General features: G+C 38.5%; 2 protein-coding genes and 1 long non-coding RNA gene across 6 annotated transcripts in view; 2 read left to right on the top strand and 1 right to left on the bottom strand.

Moving 5' to 3' along the window:
- Positions 1 to 12,242, top strand: part of ipo8 (importin 8) — a 55,301-nt gene extending 43,059 nt beyond the window's left edge. For 3 of the 4 annotated variants that reach the window (XM_088003455.1, XM_088003453.1, XM_088003452.1), the window contains exons 16-25: positions 523 to 648; positions 5,102 to 5,177; positions 6,872 to 6,997; positions 7,462 to 7,559; positions 7,644 to 7,739; positions 8,003 to 8,223; positions 9,478 to 9,683; positions 9,831 to 10,055; positions 10,834 to 10,963; positions 11,392 to 12,242. In XM_088003455.1, the coding sequence (XP_087859581.1) occupies positions 523 to 648; positions 5,102 to 5,177; positions 6,872 to 6,997; positions 7,462 to 7,559; positions 7,644 to 7,739; positions 8,003 to 8,223; positions 9,478 to 9,683; positions 9,831 to 10,055; positions 10,834 to 10,963; position 11,392 (1,305 nt within the window). In that variant the 3' untranslated portion in view covers positions 11,393 to 12,242. The remainder of the gene's footprint in view (positions 1 to 522; positions 649 to 5,101; positions 5,178 to 6,871; positions 6,998 to 7,461; positions 7,560 to 7,643; positions 7,740 to 8,002; positions 8,224 to 9,477; positions 9,684 to 9,830; positions 10,056 to 10,833; positions 10,964 to 11,391) is intronic. The other variant, XM_088003454.1, reaches the window with a different exon arrangement.
- Positions 12,243 to 15,004: 2,762 nt separating this feature from the next.
- LOC148152574 (uncharacterized) lies at positions 15,005 to 16,561 on the bottom strand. The gene is made up of 3 exons (XR_015762191.1): positions 16,138 to 16,561; positions 15,642 to 15,741; positions 15,005 to 15,518 (listed from the first exon to the last, which is right to left on the bottom strand). It is a non-coding gene; the product is annotated as an uncharacterized LOC148152574 (long non-coding RNA).
- Positions 16,562 to 17,940: 1,379 nt separating this feature from the next.
- tmtc1 (transmembrane O-mannosyltransferase targeting cadherins 1) overlaps positions 17,941 to 25,634 on the top strand; it is a 133,856-nt gene continuing 126,162 nt past the window's right edge. Inside the window, exon 1 of the mRNA XM_088003511.1 lies at positions 17,941 to 19,216. Coding sequence (XP_087859637.1) covers positions 18,921 to 19,216 — 296 coding nt within the window. The 5' untranslated portion in view covers positions 17,941 to 18,920. The remainder of the gene's footprint in view (positions 19,217 to 25,634) is intronic.

Below are 25,634 nucleotides of genomic sequence, written 5' to 3'. Positions count from 1 at the left end.
ATAATCATTTCGATCAAAACTCACACAGACACACGAGCTCTTCTCTCTGTTACACCTATCCATAATCCAATATTTGGTGGCCTCATGCTAGTCTTCCTTTCTTAGTAAGTATCTGAGCGTTAATCTTCTTACCTATAAAAAGTCTTTGTGTCAAATCCAAAAATACACAGAGGGGTGCGAGTTCTTACAAATGATGGCTACCTCCCTGTCATCTTTTCTTATCAAGAGGTAAGGATGCAAATTTGTTTGCATCCTTGTCTGTTTGTGGAGCTAACCGAGAAGCACCCGATGACCATTTTTACACTGAAATCAAATGCATAAAAACAATATTAGGCTACCAGCTGCCTTGGTTTTTTGACGAGCTTCACTGAAGTTGACATCCACATAAGTTGTCAACTCTGTCATGGCAGAGTGTACCATTTTCTGAAGAATGGCATCACAATAGAGGAAGCTGAGCAGACACATGGGAGGAAAATTTTCTCTAACAGAGTGCAAACATGACTTTGTGTTTCCTGCCATCAGGCGGAGATCTTTACCAGAGTTCTGCAGAGTGAAGAGTATGAGGAGAATGAGGACAAGACTGTGATGGCTCTGGGCATCCTTAGCACAATAGATACCATCCTTACTGTCATGGAGGACCACAAAGAGGTATCTCCCACATGCTCATACACCCACCAATCCTCAGTAAAAAAAAATAAAAAAGTGTTGAAACATAAACTGTTTAAGGATATTCATCTTTGACACTAAACATTTTTTATTCACCAAACACATTTTCTGCAGCATAATTTGTGTTTCCATTTTCGAATTTATGGTTGAACTAATGCCTCGCTCTCTTCAATCAGAATCAGAATTCCTTTTTTGTCATCAAACACAACAAAATTTAAAATGAGCACCTTTTTGGTAGTCATTCACTACGTAATCAGAAGCGGTTGAAATTAACTTGCATATTTGAGGTCCCAGCTTTACTATACCAACTTTATTTATAAATCACTTTACAACAACCACAGCTGATACAAAGTGCTGTACATTAAAACACAACATAACAATAATAATAAAAAAAAAACTCTTACAGTTTAAAAACAAACACAATTTAAAACTAGATCCTGCTGGAGTTCAAAGCCAAGTAAGATAGATGGGTTTTAAGACGAGCTTTAAAAGTGGACAGTGAAGGGGCCTCTCTGACCTGCAAAGGCAAGTTGTTCCATAATTTGGGGCCCATGACAGAGAAAGCCCTGTCCCCTCTGAGCTTCCTTCTGGATCTCGGTACCTCCAAGAGCAGCTGATCTGCAGACCTGAGAGACCAATAGGGTATGTATGGGTGAAGAAGCTCAGAGAGGTAAGCCGGGGCAAGATTATGCAGTGATTTAAAAACAAACATAAGAATTTTAAAATGAATCCTAAAATATACAGGCAGCCAGTGAAGTGAGGCCAGGACAGGGGTCACGTGTTCCCTCTTTCGAGTTCCTGTCAAAAGTCGTGCAGCAGCATCTGAACCAGCTGCAGACGTGAGAGCAGCGACTGACTGACTCCCAGATAAAGTGCGTTACAGTAATCCAATCGAGTTGAAATAAAAGCATGGATCACTGTTTCAAAATGAAAAGATTTCACTGACGCCAATCGCCTTAAATGATAAAAGCTGGACTTAACCACGGCTCTGATTTGGCCATTAAAATCACTGTCCACCTTAAAACCAAGATCTGTAATAACAGGTTTAAAATAAACCTCCAAGGGTCCCAGGTCCACAGAGGAGGAATCACAGGAGCCACTGGGTCCAAACACCATCACCTCTGTTTTGTTTTCATTAAAATTTAAAAAACCTCAAATGTGTGACTGTCACTCAGTCTTAAAGACAAAGTGACATCTGAAAGGAGCTCTGAGGAACATTAGAGCTCCTTTCAGCCCTATTGTTGAGCTGAAACATTAGAGTCATCTGAGATGGTTTGGGCATCTTATCTGGATTGGCTGGGTGTTTCCTTTTGGAGGCTTCTATGCATGCTTCATTCGAGGGAGACACAGAGGAAGAACCAGAGCTCAGTAGATGGCACCATCAGGACATGTGCAACTGCTTGAATGATGTTTCATTGTAAATTATGTTTGTATTTTTAACTTTTGTTGTTAGGCATCCAGCTTCTTTATGCTTTTATGTCTTGTAGTTAAATTAATAAACTTTGTTTTCCCATTTTTTTTATTTCTCATTTTTGTTTATAATTTTAAGACATATTTATTCTGTCCTGATTCTCAGAGATTTTTCTTGGTCTAGCTGTGAGAATCCTGAGTTTTAGAAGCCCGTCATCCTCATCTATACAATTCTCATGTTACACCTTGTAAGAAAATAATATTCTAAAATTGTGTTGCTCAAGGTCTTTCTCTGTTACTTTTATCCTGATTTATTCTTTTCTGGCTAAAACTTTGCATTTTTGGAAAATTACTCCCTCTGTGTTTAGATGCTGTGCAGCTGCAAGGGCTTTTGCTGATGCTTTTTAACTTTTGGACATTTGTGATGATGTGCAACTATAGCAGCAAAGTGATATTTTACAACCAGGAGCAGTTGATTAATATTTCAGTCAGAAGTTCAAATAATATCTTAATTGCAGCCCTACACCCCAGGTAAGTTGAAAAGAATATGTCAAGGATACAAGGCAAGAGCGATGATATTTAATCTTGTTGTTTGATCTGCATAAATATTGTTACAATGTGGAACAAAAGAAAGTATCATAAATTAATCCACTGTCAGATTCACATTGACTTCCATGGTTAATTTTTTGAGTTGAAGTTGCTTATTTGAGCAAATGACAGGTATGATCACATTTTTTAGTTGAGAGTAGTTTGGAAAAATATATGTGGGCTAATTATGCATTCAATCAATCTGCTATTGTTTGCTATTGTAGTAGTAGCTTTCTGTCCTTCGTATAAAGTGCCTCAATTCCTCATATCCTTCATATGTGTGAGCAGGGGTGCAACTACACATTATTCAGGTGGATGCGAAAACATAAATCGGCGCCCCCCCCCATCTCCCTCTCCCCCGAACGAAGGTTGAAGGAGCATGGAAAACATACGCTCGCTCCCCCCTGCCCCCAGACTAAGTTACATGAATGATAAAACTCGCTACATTTACCTCGTCACGTGGGCGAGGTGAAGGAGCGTAAGGCGCGCTGAAGTGTATGGGAAAACAGAATTGGCACGCCGCCCCCTCCAGACGGGGTTTTGACGCCCCCTCTGGTGCTGCGCCCCTATGCGTTGCATGCGCTGCATACACACTTTTTGCACCACTGTGTGTGAGGTATCGCTTACGCACTTTATTTCGCGTAACATCAGTGATTCTGTGATCGATCTATATATTGGTCTCTTGAAGAAATCTCTTGATGTGCATTCACCTGAATTACTTAAGCCTGACTTAACATAGCTGCACCTCCTGAGCCTGGTTTGGTCTTTGTGAAATGGAGAAAGCCAGCATGAACTGATGGCACTATGTCAAACCTGAGAAACCAGGCTTGACATAGTGCCATAGCAGGATTTCATAATCCTACTTTTGTGAAAAAGCCCTCTGGATGACACCATATATGTTTACAAGCACTATATCATTGCTGAATCCATGTCAGGCTTGAAGTAAATCTAACTTTTTAATTAACAATCTCGCGTTGCCATTTATGATGGATGGAAGAGATATTCAGTGTGCACACCTGATCTTCTTCCTTCTCTCTCTCTCATCTTTGCTCCTCCTCTCCATCCGTGATGCCTCCTTTTCAACTCCTCTGGGATTTCTGGCTTCAGTTGTGGTATTATTTTAGCTTTTCCTAAGTTAATCAGCTTCTTCCTGTATGAACCACTCTGTTGCTATGGTTACACATCATAACAAAATAGCAAAGTATTGGCAAAAATCAGTCCAACTACACAGCATCCAAAACAAGGAGGAGCAGTTGTTCTGCTACCCTGAGTGATATAATTCTAGAATCAAGGACATGTTACTATAAAGTATCATTTCTGCAACCCAGATATTGAACTGTAAGCAATAAGTTTCGTCCATACCATTTTCCAAAATAGTTCAACATTGTTTTTTCGGCAGCTTCTTGCTTTCCTCCGTTAGATGTTGCTGATAATGCAATGCCAGTCATCAGCTTAGTTGTTACTGAAAACCTAATTTTTGTGAGGATATGTGGCGATTTTAACCAGGTCTCAGTCTGCTGCAACAACTTTTTAGCTGTTCCACCAGAGAAAACAAAACACTGGATTTGTTTCATGTAAATGTCGTGTTTTTAATGTTTTTTAAGGTCCAGATTAAAGTACAGAGAGGACTGGGCTTCGGAAATTGTGGGATGAATTGCTTCTTGGCTGCACAGTGGTGCAATTAGTAGCATTGTTTCCTTGCAAGAAGGTCCTGGGTTCGATTCCTGGCCTGGGGTCTTTCTGCATGGAGTTTCCATGTTCTCTCTGTGCATAAGTGGGTTCTCTCCAGGTTCTCCGGCTTCCTCCCACAGTCCAAAAACATTATTGTCAGATTAATTGGTCTCTTTAAATTCTCCTTGGGTGTGAGTGTGTGTGCCTGGTTGTTTGTCCTGTTTGTCTCTGTGTTGCCCTGAGATGGATTGGCGACCTGTCCAGGGTGACCCCGCCTCTCACCCTTTGATAAGATAAGCACCAGTACCCTCCTGACCACAGTGGGATAAGGGTGTAAGAAAATGGATGGGTGGTTGGATGGAATTGCTTCTTCACTTCAAGACTTCCACAATAGTCGACACTTTTTTCTGGTTTTAAAGCCAGACTGAGTCCTTGTATTTCTGTTGTGTAAACTCAGGCTTTTTATTATTTTATGTCATTTACTTTTCCTTGGGATAAAGTATACTTCAATAAAAAAATTTTCTGTTAATTAGCCAGCTCTCTGGGCTGGTTTAATATCTCGGGAAACACACTTTTATTCAGACTTGCCACTTAAATGTTACATACTTTTTGACATGATTTATAAATAATTAAGACTTTAGCTGTTTTAATAAACTAGATCTGTTCAAAATAACACAACTGAATGATCTGTATGTATGGTAAGTCTATGTATATAAAGCATTTGCATAATGCAATCTCAACACTGAAACAATTTCTTCTCCTTTAGATCACTCAGCAGCTGGAAGGGATCTGTTTGCAGGTGATTGGCCTGGTGCTGCAGAAGCCCATCATAGGTATGGCAGGTGTGTGTTCACAGGAGGCGTAGTGTTCTTTATTCTTTTCTCAAGCACATAGATCCAGTTCAGCATCAGGTTTACTCTCTGTTGAAGTGGAAAAATATGAAACTATTATTATATTTGTGACAGTCCCACTACAGTGAGTATTAAGAGGCAGATTTGTGAACGTAGGCAGCAACCGTGCTTATATAAACTTATTCAGAATTTGTCTCAAGCCGACTATAGTCTTAATCTCACCCATGCTGGTTGATCCATAGTGTGCTCGTGATAAATGGACCTATGTTGTGCTTATCTAGCTAACCTAGTCAGATTCACTTTTCAAAATACTTTTATACACAAGCCACATTCATTCAGCCAGTATCACAAATGTGCACACTTGGAGTTAGTGGCTTTCCCAGATGTGACCAATTGGTAGAACTGAACCTCAGACTGTGATGGTGATGTTACTCCTCCAGTTAAACACGTTGCAAACAAAAGTCTTTGTTAGATAACCTGCTTTATTTAGATGTGAAGCAGCTCCTAACTCTTTAAGAGGAGTTAGGACTTTCCTAACTCCTCTTAAAGATACTAGGGCTGTTGTAAACAAATATTTTAGCAATAGACTAATCTATTGATTATTCTTACGATTAATCGAGCAATTGGATAAAAAGAAGATCAAATAAAACAGTAATGTTGCATCAGTTTCATCAATTGGACTGATATCAACATTAGTCCAATTTTTCATATTTGAGCATCCCTAACAGTAACTTTTCAGTAGTTTAGAAAACTAACCTGTAACAATAATAACTCACTTTCTAAGTTAACTTGAAGAAAAGTTATAGAAAAATCTGAAATTATATTCAATTTAATAATAAAGAGGCATGGTCACAACAAATACACTTATTAAAAAAGTCTATATTCCAGCTTTTCATTTATGTATTCATTTTCAGTCAATTTAATAGATGAACTCTCACCTTGCCCAGCCATTCATAGCTTTTGTGTTTGTGTTAGTGACGGGATTTGACACCTTCGTTCATCACACTTAGAAACACGTCCACCCACTGTGTACGATGCGCTCCACCATTTGTTGAGACCGGGATGATATGAAATTTATTTTCCGGTTCGTCCATAAAGCTACGTATCTAAAGCACAGCCGACCGCAGTGTCCGTCTGTCCACTCACCTGTATAAATACACCTTCAGTGTTCTTCCCCACCATTCGCTCTGAACTGCCGTAGTCGTAGTCGAGCATCGCCCCAGTCAGATGCTTATTGGTCCCCAGAAATCGACAGAAACCCAGACATTATCATCAATCAATAAAATCCTCCCAGGCCAAACTTTAAAATTGGACGTTATTCTGCTAGCACTTAGCTTTAGTCAACAACTTATAGGTGGAAGTGACAGCACTGCACAACGCAAATAATAACCCAGACGGAATTATTCGAGGAATCATTTCAGTCCTAAAAGATACACTTACTCAATTTTTGATAGGTATATGTCTTCTTTCTTCCAACAGTTTTTTTTTTTATGAGCCATGTTGGCTGAGCCATCCATAAATTTTTTGTGTGACTAACATTTTCAGTTTACTCTGGGTCACTTATCCTCTTCCATGGACATGGCCTAAACTCTCTCTCTCTCTAGCTCAGCTTTATTTAAGGTCCAAGCTGCTTGTCTGAATCTTCACTGCAGATTATAAATGTGTGTGTTTCCTGTTCTTTGCAGAGTTCTATGAGGAAATCCTGTCTCTGGCCTTTGGCCTCACCTGTCAGACCATCTCCCCTCAGATGTGGCAGCTGCTTGGGGTCCTGTACGAGGTATTCCAGCACGATTGCTTCGACTACTTCACAGGTACTTGCTTATAAATCTAACAGTACGGAACAGTTAGGAATGTATACTGCTTTCAAAATCCATTGTAATTTCTTGCAGGACAGTGATGTACTCCAAACCTTTAAACATGGAAAAATAAAACAATTCTGAAATGAAATACTTTTAGAAGACTTGCTGACTTAGCTGTAAAATTTCAGACATAAGAGCTTAATTGATCCAAAAATTCTCATAAGAAAATGATTTCAATTTCAAATTGGACTTGATTTTTTATTTAGATTAGATTAATTACAGAAAAATTCAGCTGTAAAGTTGAGCTATTTTGTTAATAAATTCTTGGACTTGATTATAACAGCAGCCATCTACAAGAGCAGTGTCATTGACATCACTGTTTTTATTTCATTTTCAAAATAATTTGGTTACTTTTTTCTTTACAAGTGTTAATCCTTTTTGTTTTTTATAGTTGATAAATTTTATTTGTGTTGCAGATATGATGCCTCTTTTGCACAACTATGTTACTGTGGACACAGATATGCTTCTGTCCAACCCAAAGCACTTAGAGGTCATCTACAGTATGTGCAAGAAGGTAAGACTGGAAAGACGTTTTGCTGCTGTGCATTGTGAAGGTCCCTGCCTGCCTGGTGACGTTTAACATCGTCTCATGCTGCAGGTACTAACTCTGGATGCTGGTGATGATGCAGAGTGTCATGCTGCTAAACTTTTAGAGGTGATCATTCTACAGTGCAGAGGCAGAGGCATTGAGCAGGTCAGAAGCAGCTCCAATACCCATGTATTCATGTGGAGACATTTTAAAATTACATTTTATGCTCCTCATTCTTTAATTTAGAAACCACCATGTTTAAGAATATTTATATGTATTTTATTTTCAGCTGTTCACCTGGACAAAAAAGTAGTCAGAACAAACTCCTCGTTTCCACACCATCAGCACTTCCACCTTCTTTTCTCTTGATGTTTAGTAAAAGATCAAACGTATGGTTAACGTCCACATTTGTGTATTTTCTGCTCTAGTGTATCCCTCTGTTTGTGGAGGCAGTGCTGGAACGTTTGATGCGGGGGGTGAAGTCCAGCGAGCTGAGGACAATGTGTCTGCAGGTGGTCATTGCTGCCCTGTACTACAACCCAGCTCTGCTCATTCAGACTCTGGACAACATGCACTTTCCTCACAGCCCACAGCCCATTACAGCCCACTTCATCAACCAGTGGATAAATGACACTGAATTCTTCCTGGGGTAAGGGTAGAATCAGCATGAAATCGTCACATTTTCTATGTCCTTTTTAATAAGTGGTATAAAAATGTTCACGAGATGTTTTTTACCTATTGTGAATTATTCATTGCACAAGTTCAATTCTGGCCAATATAGTTGGCCAGATGAGGGCAGCAGAATACTACACTAATACATTTTATAATGAGAGTTGCTTAATTTTCAACAACACATTACTTTGTGTAATGAGTTGAAAAGCAAATTTCATGTTAATTTAAATGTCTCTTTTCATTTGGGTTTATTATCTTTCACACACACAGATCTTTATCTATGTGTAAGCTTTTCAAACATTGGAAGGACTCGTTACTCATTTTCCTTTTCAGTTGTGAACTGGCATGAATCTAGCTTACAACAGCTGGATTCATGCTCATAATAAATGACCTGTACTTGTTCAAATCCAGAGAACCCCAAAGTGCCTCACACTACATTCAGTCATTGACCCATTCACTCACAGATTCACATGTTGATGGTGGCAAGTTCGTGGAGTGTAACCACTGCCCTTGGGCAGTCTTGACAGAAGTGAAACTGTCATCCACTGAACTCTTTGACCACCACAAGCAGGTAAGGCAGGCAAAATCTCTTGCTCAAGGACACACCAACAGAGATCAACATAGACAGGACTGTAACCGGCACAGGATAAACTCCTACGACCATTGACACCATTGCAGCATGACAAAAATTGTAATATGTGTTCTTTAAAAAAAAAAAAAAAAGTTTCAAAGTTCTTGAGCTCTGCCGCATTCTTACTTAAGTGATGCAATGGTGTAATTATTCTGGATGGTGCTACAGAAATCATGATTCATCTAATCAGACTGTCTTCTTCCATCGCTCCATGGCTCTGGTTCGGTTGGTGCTTTCATCATCACACATTGTTCTCTTGGATCAGTTTTAAGCTGCACTGACCTATATTTACTAGTGCTGTCTGTTCTGTTCTGTCTTGTCCTGTTCTTCTAGCAGGTTTACAGCTTTTTTGTAGGTTCTGGCAGGTGCAGACTGTGACTGTCCCCACTGGCTGCACTCTCATTGACCTTTATCAACCCTACTCCAATAATTACTCTTTCTGATATTTCTTCTCCTTTCAGCTCTCACAGGCTGTTTTGCTATCTTATGCCACTGCCAGATTACATGCCCCTAGACATGTAATCTAGGGGCATGTCTAGCATGCCCCTAGATTACTGTTGAGCAGCCCAATTTGAAGTGCTTGCCCACTTCCCTCCTCAGATTCCATGACCGTAAGATGTGCATCATCGGTTTGACCATGTTGATGGAGCTCCCCAGCCGACCGGCAGCACTGGAAAGAGTAGCTGGTCAGATCATCCCTTCCATCCTGCTCCTTTTCCTGGGTCTCAAACACATGTATGCATCCCGTCTCATCAACAAACCAGACCTGCTTGCCCATGCAGGGGCTCATGATGAAGATCAAAATGGTAAAAAAAAAAGGCGTAGCTGAGACTAAGCTATCCCTTCAACACATAAAGCGCCATTTTCTTAAAACTTTTTTAATTGAAGTGTATGTTTCACTTGAGGATCCATGATGATGACTGCAGTGAGTGATTCATTTTGTCTGTGAGCAGAAGAGATCCCCAGTGATGAAGATGAGGTGAATGAGAGCCAAAATACCATAAATCATCAGTCCAGCATGGCAGCAGGCCAGGGAGGTGACAACAACGATAATGATGATGAGGATGACTACTGGGATGAAGATGCTTTTGAGGGAACACCCCTTGAGGAGTACAGCACTCCACTGGACTACGACAATGGAGAGGACGAGTACCAGGTCTTTACCTCCGCCCTGCTAAGTAAGTTATGATTCATAAGTAAGTCATGTTTGCGTCTGAATAAGACACAAGCAAAGGGCCACACATCCTGTTTTCATAAAAAAAACTTCACCATCTTTTTCCACTGTCCTGGAGTTCCTAATAAATGAAAATGGATTGTCTCCCCTCCCATGGTATTTTTTAAATAAATACCTGATCCAATCCCCTTATTTATATTTATATTGTATTTATTTCTTACATTGTTTGCACTATTTTTGGAGCTGACTTTAATTTCATTGTACATGTGCACAAACAACTATAAGTTCAAGAAGAAACATAACCAATCCCTAACACTGCTTTAACGACCTTTGAAATATACTCTGGATCCCAGAGAAGGTTCCTGCAGTCAAACAAACGCAAATGGTTGTTTGCTTGTGTCTTACTTTATAGGTTTCTTAATCCATCCTCTGTACTGTCTACTGTTCAGTCTACAAAGAATTCCATAAGTGATTCTATATTATACTAAATTACACCAACATAACTGGACAGTTATTCAAATAGTTTTGAATATTTCATGTTATTTAGCCAACTCCTTTACCTGAATAACTCACAGGCAGTAGTGACTGTCTGTGGGTTATTCAGGTAAAGATAGTGTAGATATCCATCTACTCTTTGGATAAATATCTAAGTAAACCAGTGATTTTAAACCTGTTTTTCACAAATCTCTCAGTAAATCCTAAGGTTTCTGAATACCTCCATCCTCACATGCAGTATTACAACAGGAGTGTGTGTCTGTGTGGGGTGGGGGTGCATGTTTCAGGAATTCAGAACAGCAATGCTGCCTGGTACCAGTGTTTGATGGCTCCACTCAGTGACGATCAGAAAAAACAACTCCAGGAAATCTACAGCATCTCACAGCAGAGAAGGAGCACCGCTGCCAAGGGCCACTGGTGAGATAACCAAAGCAGAGGTGGATTCAGAGAAGAGCAGAGCTTCAGACTTCCTGTTAAAAAACTTGAACCAAATGTTCAGTGATTTCAATTTCTCTGCCACTGGTCAGGGCCAGTTAGGACCAGATCAGGGCCTCTGGTCCTAACGCAGTTTTCTGAAAGCCTCTCCCGGGCTTTTATTTCATTTATTTATTCCAAACAGGTTTTTCAAAACAAGAAAAAAGCAATCAGTAGAACAGATTAAACATGTCCATACATAATCAAGAACAAAATTATTTGTTTACTACTACTTGTCTGTTTGAAAAGGAGTATAAAGAAGTGAACACTTATTTAATCTTATCCTTACTCTCAATTACTTAGCAAAAGGATGACAGAGTTCTTTTCTACTCTGTTGAGTTTGATCTTCACATTAATTTTTGTGTTTTCAGAGCGCCGAGGAGATATATGTCCTGCTGTATCAAAGGACTGGGTCAAAATAATAAATGAAAAAAAAAACAAAAAAACAGAAGAGTAAAGAGAAGCTGACCTGACTTGAACTTTGATTTCTGTTCAGTTTGCTGTTTAAGAACAGATCAAGCCATATCAGGTGAGTGGGATTCAAACAAAACCAGATTGGATGAGGCTGGACTTGGGAGAGTTAAGGACCAGATGCACTGCTGTAATCTTCCTAACACCACACACAGGATTGCTGTTCTAACTGTATATGTGTGTGAGGACATTTATAAATCTAACTGTTTGTGACCAGAAGAACCCCTGTAGATATTTTGTATGTGTAGTCCCTTCGGTCCATGGTGAAAGATCAGTCCTTCTGTCTGAGAAACTCTACAGCATGAAGACATCTCACAATGTGTCTTTACACTGTGAGCTTGTCTTTGTCTCTGTTCCTGAACACGCATCATCTCATGAAGTAAAACGCCATTTCCAGCAGGACACTGTGTGTACTGTATCCAGGACAAATGTTCACACACCTTTAGCTGGGATCTTCATTTTTAAATGTTTGGAGACAAATATTTCAGGAGGCATCTTTCTCTTTGTTTTGTTTTTGGAATATTCTTCAGAGCTAATTTGGCTAATCTGAGAAAATCCTAAACATTCTCGTAACACTCTGCTGACTTGGTTTGGTTGTGTTTGTACTCCTGCAACTATATTTTGTTCAATATTAAAATTAATTCATCAGTCCTAAATGTACAAAATGTGTGTGTCAAATAGGAAGAAACAACAACTGTTCAAACATTTCTTTGCAGTCCTGGGAAATATGGAATAAAATAAATTAATCTTTCGTATGTCGCACTTGAAATATTTCAACACTTTCAACTTTTATTTTGTGTAGCTCAGAGTGGTTGGTTTATTTCTGTCACTAGAAGGTGCTAGCTTTGGAACCTACGTCACTGCGTGTGACGTTTACGTCTGGTGCAGTCGCTCGGCGCCATCTTTGTTGGCCACAAACCAAAACAAACTAGTCAGAACACCAGTGTTTCCTTTGTGTTACCGACCGCAGTGAAGTTGTTTTCAAGTTGGATACTGGATATTCGCACTCCGTGGAGTAAGGGGTTAGGTTATTTCTTTGTTTAGATCTTCTAGTTTCTCTTGCTGTGTGTAACCCACGTGACCGCCATGACCCACCCAGCTTCCCTTTAAGCCGTCCCTTTAACTTCTGGGACCCTCATGTGTATTTCCGGGTTTTTCACTGTGCTGCTGCTCACTGTTGGTTTTGGCGTCGGTTGTTAATAAAACAATCTAAAATCACCAAATTGACTCATCACTGAACAATTTAAATCCCTAAAACTCGAGGATCCAGGGTTGGGCTTTGTTGACGCCTGGTATACCATTCTGATGAGAACAAGTTAACATTGCATCCACCTCCTCAGACAATCCGTTACTCGACGGTCAGGCTTTTTTTCCTCCCCCTTTATCGACTTGCTTGATGACGGAGGATGGCGAGCTACCCACACACCACCTGGTGGTAGGAAAACGAAAAGACACTCTCCACACAGGAAAATCAAACGACACTTTTCACACAGGAAACAAACTAAACTCTAAGGGAGTATTCAAAGGAAAATAACTATTCTCCCTTTGTTCGTGGACTTCCTTTGGACTCCATTAGGATTTGAAGTATCACTGATTTTTTTTTTGTTGATTGCTCTGTTTTTTTTTCCCTCCTCTTGTTTCCCTTGAGCAATTTATTTTTGTTTTGTTATTATTATTATTATTATTGCCACTGCAATAAATAGCAATAAAAACAAACCTCTTTGCATCAGTTGCATCAATTATCCACCCCAATCATGACTCCATGCCGTACCTACTTCTGATTCTACAAAGTGGTTAACACTAAACCTTGCAGTCAGACCTGCGCATTTAACAAGAGCGTTACATGTCTGTTCCTTATTTCTTATTGTTAGATCAGCCTTGTTTCTATTTAGGTTTGGTTATGGTTTCCCTCATATCTTTCTCTCCTAGTTCATCAGGTTTTCTTTACTCTTAGTGTCTTTTGTATTAGAAGTATTTTTCAGTTCCCCGTTTCCTCCCGTTTGTGTTCCCAGCAGATCTCCTTAGTTTCCCTGTGCCACCTTCTCCCCAGCCCTCAGCCAACTCCTGTGCCAAATTACTCACACCTGCTATCACTCTTCTCATTTAGGCCATTGTTCCACTTACTACCTCCCACTACTTAAGCTCCTCTTTTTCAGTCACAACTCGCCAGTCCAGCTTGTTACCCTGCTCACCACGTTGCCATTTGTTACTACCTTTGTTATCCCTCGTGTCTCCTGCTTCATTGTGTTTTGGATTTCCTTGTTTTCCCTGGATTTTGGATTTAGTTTGTTTATTTTGTTCATTAAGATAACATCCACATAAAGTACATCTACTGCCTGCTGCGTTTCTGTCCACCGCCACACCACATCATGACACAAACCATATGAAAGAGCCCATCTTTAAACAATTAATGTGTAATTAAACAATAAAGGTGACAAGTAAATTTTATGAAACAAGTCACACTTTAAGTAAATATTTGTTGTATTTAACATATTTCAGGTAAGTGAACATGTAATGAAATAGATCCTGTCCTAGAATTTTATGTAATCGAACATTACGGGTAACAAATGTGGCGATCACCTGAGGTAATTCATTGTATGAATATTTTTTTAAATATTTTTTTTAAATATAATTTTGGTTAAGAAATAAAAAAAGGGGTCAAAATGGAATAAAAATATGCCTAATCTTAATAGTTTAGTAGAATAATTTCACACACATTTTGAGTTAATAGGTTACATGACCTAGAAGCTATTGAAGAAAAATACTAAATTTTGACTACAGAAATTGCTAAAAAAATATAAAAAGCGTTAAAATGTAATAAAGATGAGTGTGCCTCATCTATACAGTCTAGTAGAACAATTTCACATAGATTTTGAGTTAATGGTTCACAATTTGGAAGCTATTGAAGAAAACATTTAATATTAAAATTATTTAAATTATTGAATATGACTTAACATTTTAATAGAGGATAGTGTGCCTCATGTAATAGCATGAATGACCACTTTTTTTGTATCAGTTGGTTACAAGACAAAGAGTTTATTTACAGGAGGGTTTGGTTCAGAAATTGATGGTCCCTATGTGAACCTCCAAGAGCTTGAGGAGGGAGCGGTAGAGAACAGCTGGCCGAAATTCATAAATCGGATCAACCTTGAGCTAAACGCCCCTTACTCCACGGAGCGCGAATATCCACACAGCAAATCCAGGAGGCCCAGATTAACTCTGTCAGATTTGATTTCAACACTTTTAAAGTGTCTATATGGGTCCACACCAGAAAGTATTTAACTCTTTTTGGAGAGTTGGTACATTAACTCTTATAAAGTGTCAGATATCAAATCTGCTGGAGTTAATAATTTAACACTTACTAACACTAATTCAGTGTTAGATCTTAATATTAACTCTCACAGAGTATTTTTTTAACTTCATAAGAGTTATTTGTAATTAATATTAAATAGGTATTTTATTGTTTGAACTTTTAAAAATTATTTGGAAAATAAACATTTAATAAAGAGCTAATGATTTTCTCAAATGCATTTATTTAAAAATATGCACAATTACAAAACATTACAACGTGGAATAATGTGCATGTTTCACATGTCACTTTCATTCACATATTGCTTTTTAAAAGGTCTGACATCAGCAGTGCAATACAAAATGCAGTATGCTTAATACATTTTTCTTCAATACAATATGCATGAAATTGTTCAAAGTACAAGGTGGAGAAAGTAAAGCCTGTATCAATGCATGCAGTTCATGTAATATTTGATAGAGTACATTTTCTTTTAACTGGTGGATTGCCAGATATTACAGTACATAACAGACCAACCTGATATTCAAATCCATTGTTTCTTATCCAGTTTATGTTTCTGTTCATAAGAGTCAGTTCCTCCCTGCACTCCACCAGAGAGATGTCCATCACTAACAGATTGTCTTCAGGTTGTTGGGCTGTTCGTGACGTTTGGCCGGAGACACCAACATGCTCCTCTACTGCATGTCTTCAGTCTCTGAGTACTACAGCCAGTGTCGGTCTCTGGATCATAACAAACAAAAAACAGAACAATAAGGAATGGAGCGAATGAATACATTTTTACTACAACTCTAACAACAAGCCTCCATTACAGAAATGTGGAGTTTCAGAAATATTAACACTTACATAATCATTTTTGGAGCTTGAATCTTCGAAGAATCCATGGAGGGATCAGGAGGAGGAGGTTAGGCTGACGACTGGAGATTCATCCTCAACCAAACTGGTTCTAACATATACAAAAAGGCAATAAAAGGATTTAAAACATGCTGCAAAACGTATATAAGAAGACACAACAGTGGGATTAATGCTCTCAAAGTAAAAGTATTACATTTTTTCAAAGGAAAAAAAATCAGAAAGGTTGATAAATCTGACCAATATGAATGTAAACGTTCAATATAATGAAAAACATACTCCAGATTATTAGGGATCTGTTCAAGTTAGCCAATAATTTGATTAAATGTTCACCGGTTCGATATTTTTCCAACAAATACTCCGCTAACATTCGGCATGCTAAGCTAAATATGCTAACACCGAGCCGTGTGGCGAACGTGACGTCTATCATACAGGCTGAGCTCAACTCAAAATAATAGTTATAAACCATCTCAGAAAAAAAGTAACTTACCAAGCGCAGTAAATAACTCAGACATGTGGAGAGTAAATAGTCCTGAAATGACTTGGCTTCTGTCGCTTCGCTTCGGTGGGAACCTGTGATTCTGGGGCGAAGGCAGTGAATGAACTCCTTCAGTGTTAGAGCCGCTGGTGGAGTTCAGAGTTCAGAAGTCAAGAGTTACTGATTCCATTTTAACACCTCTAGATTTGATAAGGAAACACTTTGTTTTAACACTGGATTGTAACTACTAATATACACCCCAGAGTTACATAAACAGAATGTGACTCTATTAGAGTAAAATTAACTCTGCTTTTGTAAAAAGTCTACTAACACCAAAACATTTAACACTTTTGAATTTGCTGTGCAGTATCCAACTTGAAAACAACTTCACTGCAGTGGGTAAAACAAAGAAAACACCGGTGTTCTGACTAGTTTGTTTTGGTCTGTGGCCAACAAAGATGGTGCTGAGGACTGCACCAGACATAAACATCACACGCAGTGACGTAGGTTCCAAAGCTCTATGCATGTTGGTGGTCATTTGACATTAATATGAGAGAACTTTGTGTTGTTAATATTAAACCATTAAATATTTGTCAGCAATGCCTTTGAACTGCATGACTTGGGGTAAATGTTTTGGGCCTCCTTCCTTCTTATGACTTCCTACCCTTCCATATTCACAGCTGTGAATATTCTTCAGTGAAGTCAAGTATATCTTTGACTTCATATTTCAGCAACATGGCAGTTCAAAGTGCTTTACACAATAAAAATATAATACAGTAACCAATTATGAAACGAGCAATAAATATTAGATTTTGTCAGAATGTGATATCGTGAAGAATAGCCATAATCAAACATGCAACAAATACATTGATCACTTCCAGTTAATATTAATCAGCTTGTTCCAGATTCATGGGGCATAAAAACTGAATGCTGCTTATCCTTGTTTGGTTCTGTGGATGCAGAGTAGACTTGAACCAGAAGACCTGAGTGGTCTGGAAGGTTTTTACAACATTGTATTTTGGTGCTAAGCCATTCCGTGATTTATAAACTAACAACACTATTTTAAAGTCTATTCTTTACTTCGTTTTAGTTAGGACGCTAGCTGCAGATCTGTGAAGACACTGTTGAAGTAATCAAATCTGCTAAAGATGAGTAGATGAGTTCCTCTAGATTTTTGAGACTTTAGTCCTTTGATCTTAGAAATGTTCTTAAGGGATTAGAAGGCCAACTTTGTAAGCAGTACACTTTTGTGAGAGCATCACACTTAAAATAAAACATGGCGATAGTTTGATTTTTTTATGCTTTGCTTCCTTAAAACCTGGACAGTTTACCATGTTTAATGGAATCAAGAATTTTGCAGAAAAGGAGAGTGCATAAAAATCCTCGGTGGTAAAAGACTCATTCCCAATTTGTGCAAACTTTTTGCCAGCTATGGCTGGGATAACTATAGATTCAGTGGGCCAAATTCTTGCAAAGGGTCATGTTGGTTTGGATAACGTTTTCCCTTAATAAAAAAGGATTACATTTCTATATTTAAATATTTAATTGTCAGATGTAATACTCTACTCTTTCAAAAAAATTGTCACGTTTTTTTATGTTCTGGAAGATGAAAACTATTACGACTAACAGAAGCTAATAAACATAAGTCTGTGTATTTTATTTTATCCATAACATGTTCCACTTAGTGAATTGCGTGACTGAAATAAATAAACTTTTCACAGAAAAATCTAAAGCTAATTATATTAAAGTAAATGTAACTTATTTTTATAGGGATGCATGTGGCTCTATGTATTTGTTCCTTCAGTTATTTGCAGTACAGACCCATTCAGTAAATTAGAATATTGAAAAGCCCATTTATTTTAGCTACTTTATCACTAAGTGAAACACATTCTAAATCCCCATGTCCCCTCGAGGACTTCGTACTCCAGCGTTTAGAAACAGAGGCTTATTATTTGTTCTGCTGTGTTGCTGCTCATGTGAAGTCGATAAGTTGGTGGCGCTCACACTGCCTGCTCTCAGCCCTCGCCCTTGGTATGCACAGACTTCTCTGCAGCTGCTGCAGTTCCCAAGGCCAGAGGTAGCATATATTTGCGCATGCGTAAGACAGTCGCGAGCTCAATGAAGATGTCGCATTCAAGTGCTCCACTTTGGCTCGCAGAATTAACACTGTCACTTATACACAGCTTCCATCCAGCTCTCATCCAAGTATAGCTATAGGGCAAGTGGGAATGTTGTGTTGGTTCATTTATACAGCAAAATCAACGTCGCTTTAGGCTATTGTGTATTAGTATTACCTTAAAACAAAGTTTTGTCTTCCAACGCGTTTTATCAGCATTTCTCTGAATAGGAAATGAACACATGTAATAATAATAAACAAGAAACGCCGATATTGGGATCCGTGGGTTATTGAACAAATACATGAAACTAAAACCATAAATAATTACTTTACATAACTAAAATGAGAACAGCCAGTCAGTGAAATCGCTGAAATTTAATTCAGGAAAAACTTAAAGGAGTAAGTTTTACATTTTCTAGTAGGAGTATGCAGCGACCTGAAAGTTGTTTGCCAACCGCCATAAAACAAAAAGAAGAAGAAGAAGAGTATGCAGCGCATGCCGGAGCTAATGTTCCAAATTGCCTATACTTTCGGACTGAACCTGAAGGCAGCACAACACATCCACACTGTCTGACCTCGGCAAACTCAACCGCTGCCTGCCCGACGGTATGGTTGTATTTTCTGGCGTGTTTGACTTTCACCTCAGCCAAGCGGTGCCGCGGTGGAAACCAGGCCCGACATGACTGTTTCGGGGCGAGAGAAGAAAGGCCACCAGAAGGGGCGGCTGCTTCTCCAGTTGGAAGTGGCGTGGGCTGCAGCTTGCTACGTTGCGCTGTTCCTTCTGTGCTCGCTGTGCTACAGCAACTCTCTCTACGGGGAGTTAGTGCACGATGATGTGTGGGCTATCGTAAACAATCCGGATGTTCGACCGGGCTCCAGTTTGCGGAACATCTTCAGGAACGATTTCTGGGGGAAAAGGATGGCGGACAACACTAGCCACAAGTCCTACCGACCTTTGTGCATCCTTACCTTCAAGTAAGTTCTCACTCCAACCCCTAGGCTTTGGGTTGTTGTCACTTACATTGTGGCTGATTTTCGTCATGTTACTACTATCCCACATTTCATATCAGTGTTTTAATGAACAATTGGGAACCATTTCTCAACGGGGGCCGTAAATGCGACATACATTGGTTTCTAAAAACTCAGTAGTAAGTAACACCGTGAAACTTAAGGGACAAACTCCACATTCTTCCACTCAAACACCCCAAACTCCGAGGCAGGGCCGGCCCAAGCCTGCATGGGGTCCTTAGCGAAATTTGGTTTTGGGGTCCCCTATTTCTGCTGTTAATGTGGGCACGCTGCAATCAACAGTCAACAATTAGATTATTCACACACGTGCTAAACTTATTGCATCTCTGACAGTGCTGTTTGCATCGTATCCTATATGCAATATAGGATGCATTTATTGGCCAGCCAATTTCCTTAACTCTTGGGACTCGGTGATCAGCTGATACTTGCATGTAAACCAGATGTTGAAATCTCCCTCCTCAGCTCTGTTTCCAGTTGGTATCTTGGGAGACTGCTGTTCCTCAGTTTGCAACAGTCTTATCTCCCAGGATATTGAAGGAGTGAGGGATGTGGAGCCCACAATAACTTTGTTTCCAGCTGTGAAGCCTTGAAGTTCATTTCAGTTTGTTTGGAAACTGTTTGCGCTTGCTGGCTATGTGCTTGTCCTTCTACAGTCTTTGCTGGAACAGTGATCTCGTTGTTTATATTGTCCTGGGTTTGAGGCCTGGCATTAACAGTGTTGAAGAGATTAGCAGGGAAAACCATTTCCCAACTTGATTAAGAGTGAATCTGTCCTGTTTTAAGAGATGACACTCCCAAAATATATTGTGGTTGTCAATGAAGGTCACTGAGCTGGCAGAACTTTATTTAATAAATTACTTGTTAATCATAAACAGTCTGCTGTAATTCTCATCTTTTCATCCAGCTTTTGGTATTGGTTCACTGAAATCTTCATTTTCAGATTTTCAATTGTGCTTAGAAGATGCTGAATGTCATTTTTCAGAATTTCTTATTTTTATTTGGCCAGATTATTAGCTTTGTGGAAAACGGCCAGATTTATATGTCCCTAAAACTGCTAAATCGTAAAAATGACTGTATAGGTATTAATAGAATGCTTAGCTGAAGTTAGATCAGGGATGGACATAAATTTTCTTCACCTCCATATAGCAAAACTCAAATCATATTTGGTCAAAACATTTGAACTTAAAATCCAGACTCAATACTTGGTTCTTTAGCTGTATTTTGTCAGACTCTCTTCCAGGAATTTTGGTGTTATCTTTGATAGCTGTTTAAAATTTGCCAAACAAGTTAGTTCCCTTGTTAAATCAAGTTTTTATCTCCTGCGGATTTTAGCACAGGTGAAATCTTATTTTTGTTCTAAGGATTTTGAAGGAATTATCCATGCCTTCATTACATTGCAATTGGATTATTGTAATTCATTGTATAAAGGCATGGATAAATCCCTGATACAGCATCTTCAAGTGATCTAGAACAGTGTTTTTCAACCACTGTTCACACTAGTGTGCCGTGAGTGATCGTCAGGTGTGCCGTGGAAATTATTCAATTTCACCTTTGGTACCGTATTTTTCGGACTATAAGCTGCTACTTTTTTCCTAAACTTTGAACCACGCGGATTGTAGCCCGGTGTGGCTTTTCTGTGTATTTTTCTTCAACCACCAGGGGGCTCTCTTGCAGGAAGTGAATCATTAGGAGTCAAAATTGTAAATCAAAGAAGAACGGGTTAATTTTCATTTAGAACAACCACATGCTAGCAGCAGGCACGACGGAGAAATGTTTTCAAACTCATATGATGCAGCTTTTAAGTTGAGGGCTGTCGATCTGCCACTACAGGAGGGAAATAAAGCCGCTGCACTTAAGCTCAGTGTGAACGAAACCATGGTTAGCAGTGGCTAGCGGCGTAATCATGTAATTTTCTTACCACTAGATGGCAGTAGGTACAGAGCATTTTACATTAAAACAAGAGAATTAGTGATGCATGAATGTTACAGGTAGCAGTGAGAGCATAGACATAATATAAGCATAGACGCCTCATGGACCGCTCCGGCGCAGGAAATACGGCGGCCATCTTGGAGCGGTATACCCTCCTACTTTGCTCAATCAAAACAGCAGAAGATGCCTCAGCACTGAGGGATATTGTTGTTCGGATCTATGGATTATTGATGTGAGGGCTCCACAGACAACATTTCACAAGTAAGATGGACATATTATTGTGTATATATTGTGATTAGAATATTACTTTACTGTATTTATGTCCACCGGCGAGATACCAGCTAATATTAGCTACAGTGCTTGGTGTAATACGGGTTCAGCAACTGAGATTCCGTAAATCTAAAAAAAATAATTATTCTCTAACATTGACTTAGATTATCTGACACAAGGGCCTATATTAGAAATGAAACAATATAGCACATATTATAAAACTTATATTATGTGTTATAACATTCATCGGCAAAGTTTACACAGGTGGTAAAGACTATTATTTATATTCTTTCACTCTGTCAAACGTAAGATACATCCTAAATCTTCCGTTTTTGTTTTGAAAATTTCCTAAAGACACGATGTGAGGAAGAAGAGGGAGAAATCTATAAAGAGAGACGGATTCACTGCAGCACGAATGAATCTCACATCGGATTTTGGACTCGTGTGTGTGTGTGTGTGTGTGTGTGTGTGTGTGTGTGTGTGTGTGTGTGTGTGTGTGTATATATATATATATATATATAATTCAGTATTAATCATTATTTATTTGTGTTTGTATAGTTATATAAAATATGTATTGATATTACTAAATAATTTATTAAATAAATTATGAACGGCTGTGTGCTTTGTAATATTCTCTTCATACATCGATATCAGAATATTCCATTCCTATTCTATTGCTATAGCCACTAAGCATATTTAACACATAGTTCATCATAAGATGAACTATGTGTTAAAAACATACTTAAAAAATACAATTGTTTATAAATGTTGCTTTGATAGATGTTTGAATATGGTTTACAGTAACAAAAAAGTGTGTTATGATCGATTAAATCCGCTGATACGTCATTGTGCTGATAAACACATAACGCTGAGTGGAGTGGTGGACCGCTCCAAGATGGCCGCCCTAAATCTCGTCAGCGACAATAGGCGAGAGCGGTCCATGAGGCGTCTATCCTTATATTATGTCTATGGGTGAGAGCATCGTATTTAGCAAGACTGTGACGACAGTGATGGAAAAGACAGTGAAGCTCAGCAGTAGTTGGAAAGAACATGGGTCCATTTCCCTCAACATGTCTGTGTGAAGTGAGCTTCTCAAGCCTGGATACTATAAAAACTAAAACCAGAGAGAGACTGAGAGCTGTTGAGGAAGAGCTTTGTCTTTCTTCAATTTCTGCCAGGAAATCAGCTGTTTTCATCCAAACATGCACAGGTTTCACACTAGATGGGTAAAATATACAGATATTGACATTTTGTACATGCAACTCTTAATATTGTAACAGTGAAATGTTTCTCAAATATTATTGCTTCTTTCAGAATAAGAATTATTTTCTGTATTCTGCTATAAGAATGCTTGTGGATTAGTTTCTAAAACATTTTGAAGTGTTTTAGAAACACTACAACTTCTTTCTTTAACCACATTGTTGTGGCTGTTCAGGTGTATTTCTGAAGTGGACATGTTACGTGCAATTTGAAATAAGAAATGTAAAATGTGATAAAAATACATTTATGTGTTTATTTGATTCCTATTCAAGACACTTTGATAAGAATGACTATATATGTAATATAGGCGACTACAGAGTATCTTTGTTTACATTTTTGGTTGGTGGTGTGCCTCCAGATTTTTTCAAATAAAACAGTGTACCTTGGCTCAAAAAAGGTTGAAAAACACTGATCTAGAATGTTGCAGCTTGGCTTCTTACAGGCACCCGGAAGCGTGACCACATAAGGCTAATATTGGCCTCCTTACACTGGCTGCCTGTTTTGTATTGGATCGATTTTATAATTTTTAACAATTTATAAAGTTTTAAATGGGTTAACCCCTTCTTATCCACAGGATCGTTTGAAACTTCACTCTGTGTCCAGAATATTGATGCAATAATCAGTTGCTGCTGAAAGTCCCTCGGTCGCGACTTAAGAGAAAAGGAGATCGGGCTTTTTCCGTTGCTGCTCCTTTTCTCTGGAATAATCTACCTTTCCAGATTAGATCTGCCCACAGCCTGGATCATTTTAAATCACTTCTCAAAACTCATTTTTATTCTTTGGCATTTAATTGAGGCCTCCTCCTGTAACTCTGCTGTTGTGAAGTTTTCTTATTTTATTTTCTTATTATTATGCTTATTTTTTCATATATATATTTTTGTATTATTTCTCTTTCTCTTTTCATCAACTTATTCTATTTTCATTTTATGTACAGCACTTTAGTGCTGTACATAAAATGATTTTAAAAGTACTATATAAATAAATTTGACATTATTAGATCCAATGTGTATATTTTAGGGCAGTTTTAAATGATTATTTAGTAATTAGGTAATCTATTAAGTATTTAGATGATTGAGTAATCAAATAAAAAAAAGATAAATTAAATGTTGGTAAATACTCTCATAACAGCAGAGAGTATTTGCTGTTATACTCTCCAAAGTTTCATATTTCTGCCTCCCTAACAATTACTTTTCTGTAGTTTATAAAATTATCCTATAACAATAATAAATAAGATCTCATTTTCAAGAGGGACCTGGGAAGAAATCTGCAACACACAAGCTGGTTACACAAAAGTAAAACAAATTAAAACATATGCACAAGTTTAAAACAAATTACAAACTGTTTAAAAGCAATGACACTGGTTGATGGAATCATGTTACATGTTTTTAAGAACCACTAGAAATAAGTCCAATTAAATCAGATCTCACATCTTCAGATAAGACTGGAGCTGGAGGAACCATCACACTAAATGCTTGCTTCCCTTTTTCTGTTCGAACACAGAGGACATGCAAAAAATGTTATTGGAGCGTGAAATATAGGAAGTAACCGATTATTGTAGGAGAGAATTTAAGTAGGTTTGAGCCAAGCCGAGTAGAGTTTTATAAATCAGGATCACCAAGTGATTGTTTCTCCGTACGCTTAAAGCAGGCCATTTAGCTTTTGCATACAACTCACAATTATTTGTAAGATGCCTGCTACCTGTTTCAAACCTTGAAAGCACAATGATGGACATTATTCAATGATTGAAGGCATTTGGTTGAAGCATTCATATATAAAACATTTACATAATCTAGGAGTGGCAGGAACTCTCCTGATACCAATTTTCTTCCAGCTTTGAGAGAGAAACGGGATCCATTTCGATAATAAAACCCAGTGCATAGACTCGCCACACACTTTGCCGTCATTTGCTCCAAACCAGCCACTAGGCAGTAGCTTCGGGAGGAGAAAGTATTCCATGCATATCGCCAGTAATTTCAAGGATCCCTTTTGGTCCCCCCACAAAATTTTCAATCAGTTAATTCCCCCTGGATGCCCTAGATCAGGGGTCCCCAAACTTTTTCCTGTGAGGGCCACATAACTTTTCTCTTCTCTGGTGGGGGGCCAGAGTCAGTTTGTAACAGAAAAAATGTGACGATTGCAGGAGTGCCTAAATGTAAAAATTTATTGTTTTCCAGAAAGCACAATCAAATAACCCTCTCTGGGTTCTTCACAGAAAAAAATCAAGGAAATAACACTATTTATGAAATAAATACCGTATTTTCCAGACTATAAGCCTCAGATATCTCTGCCGCTCCAGGTTTTCCACAATGATGCAGCACACAGCAGAGGGGCGGACACCCAAAATTTGAGTCATAACAGGTCGATTGAATATCACATTTATTACGGTTGAAAAAGAAAAAGATGCCAAGATTTAACTGAACTGATTACGGTAGTTTCTGAACAGTAACTGTAACAGAAAAAGTGCTGATCCTTCGTGTCTGCTAGTAGCATGTGCTAAATGAAAATGGGCGCTTTCTTCTTCTTCTTTAGATTTCAACGGCAGCTTGTATCCATTATTGTTCCACTACTGCCATCTACTGGATCCTAATATTTATGCCTCAAATGATCCCAGTATTATTTAAAAATGAAAAATCTTCTTTTTCCCCTCAATGCTATTTAACTGATCAACAACATTCTCAAATTTCAATTCCCTATAAAACCTAATTCTGTTTTAATGGGCGCTTTCTTCTTTTATTTCCAATTTTGACTTTCAATGATTCACTTCCTGCAAAAGAGCCCCCTGGTGGTTGAAGAAAAATCCACATATAAGCTGCACTGAACTATAAGCCGCATGGTTCAAAGCAGACCTGAGTGAAGTTTGTCCCCCCACCTTCTTCAAATCAGACAAAATTGGTGTCAAACGTTT

Source organism: Poecilia mexicana, unplaced genomic scaffold, assembly GCF_051168715.1.
Source record: "Poecilia mexicana isolate PSO_F unplaced genomic scaffold, ASM5116871v1 scaffold_23, whole genome shotgun sequence".
Classification (NCBI taxonomy): Eukaryota; Metazoa; Chordata; class Actinopteri; order Cyprinodontiformes; family Poeciliidae; genus Poecilia; species Poecilia mexicana.
The sequence above is the reverse complement of the archived record's forward strand: the minus strand, read 5'-3'. Positions and strand labels throughout refer to the sequence as shown.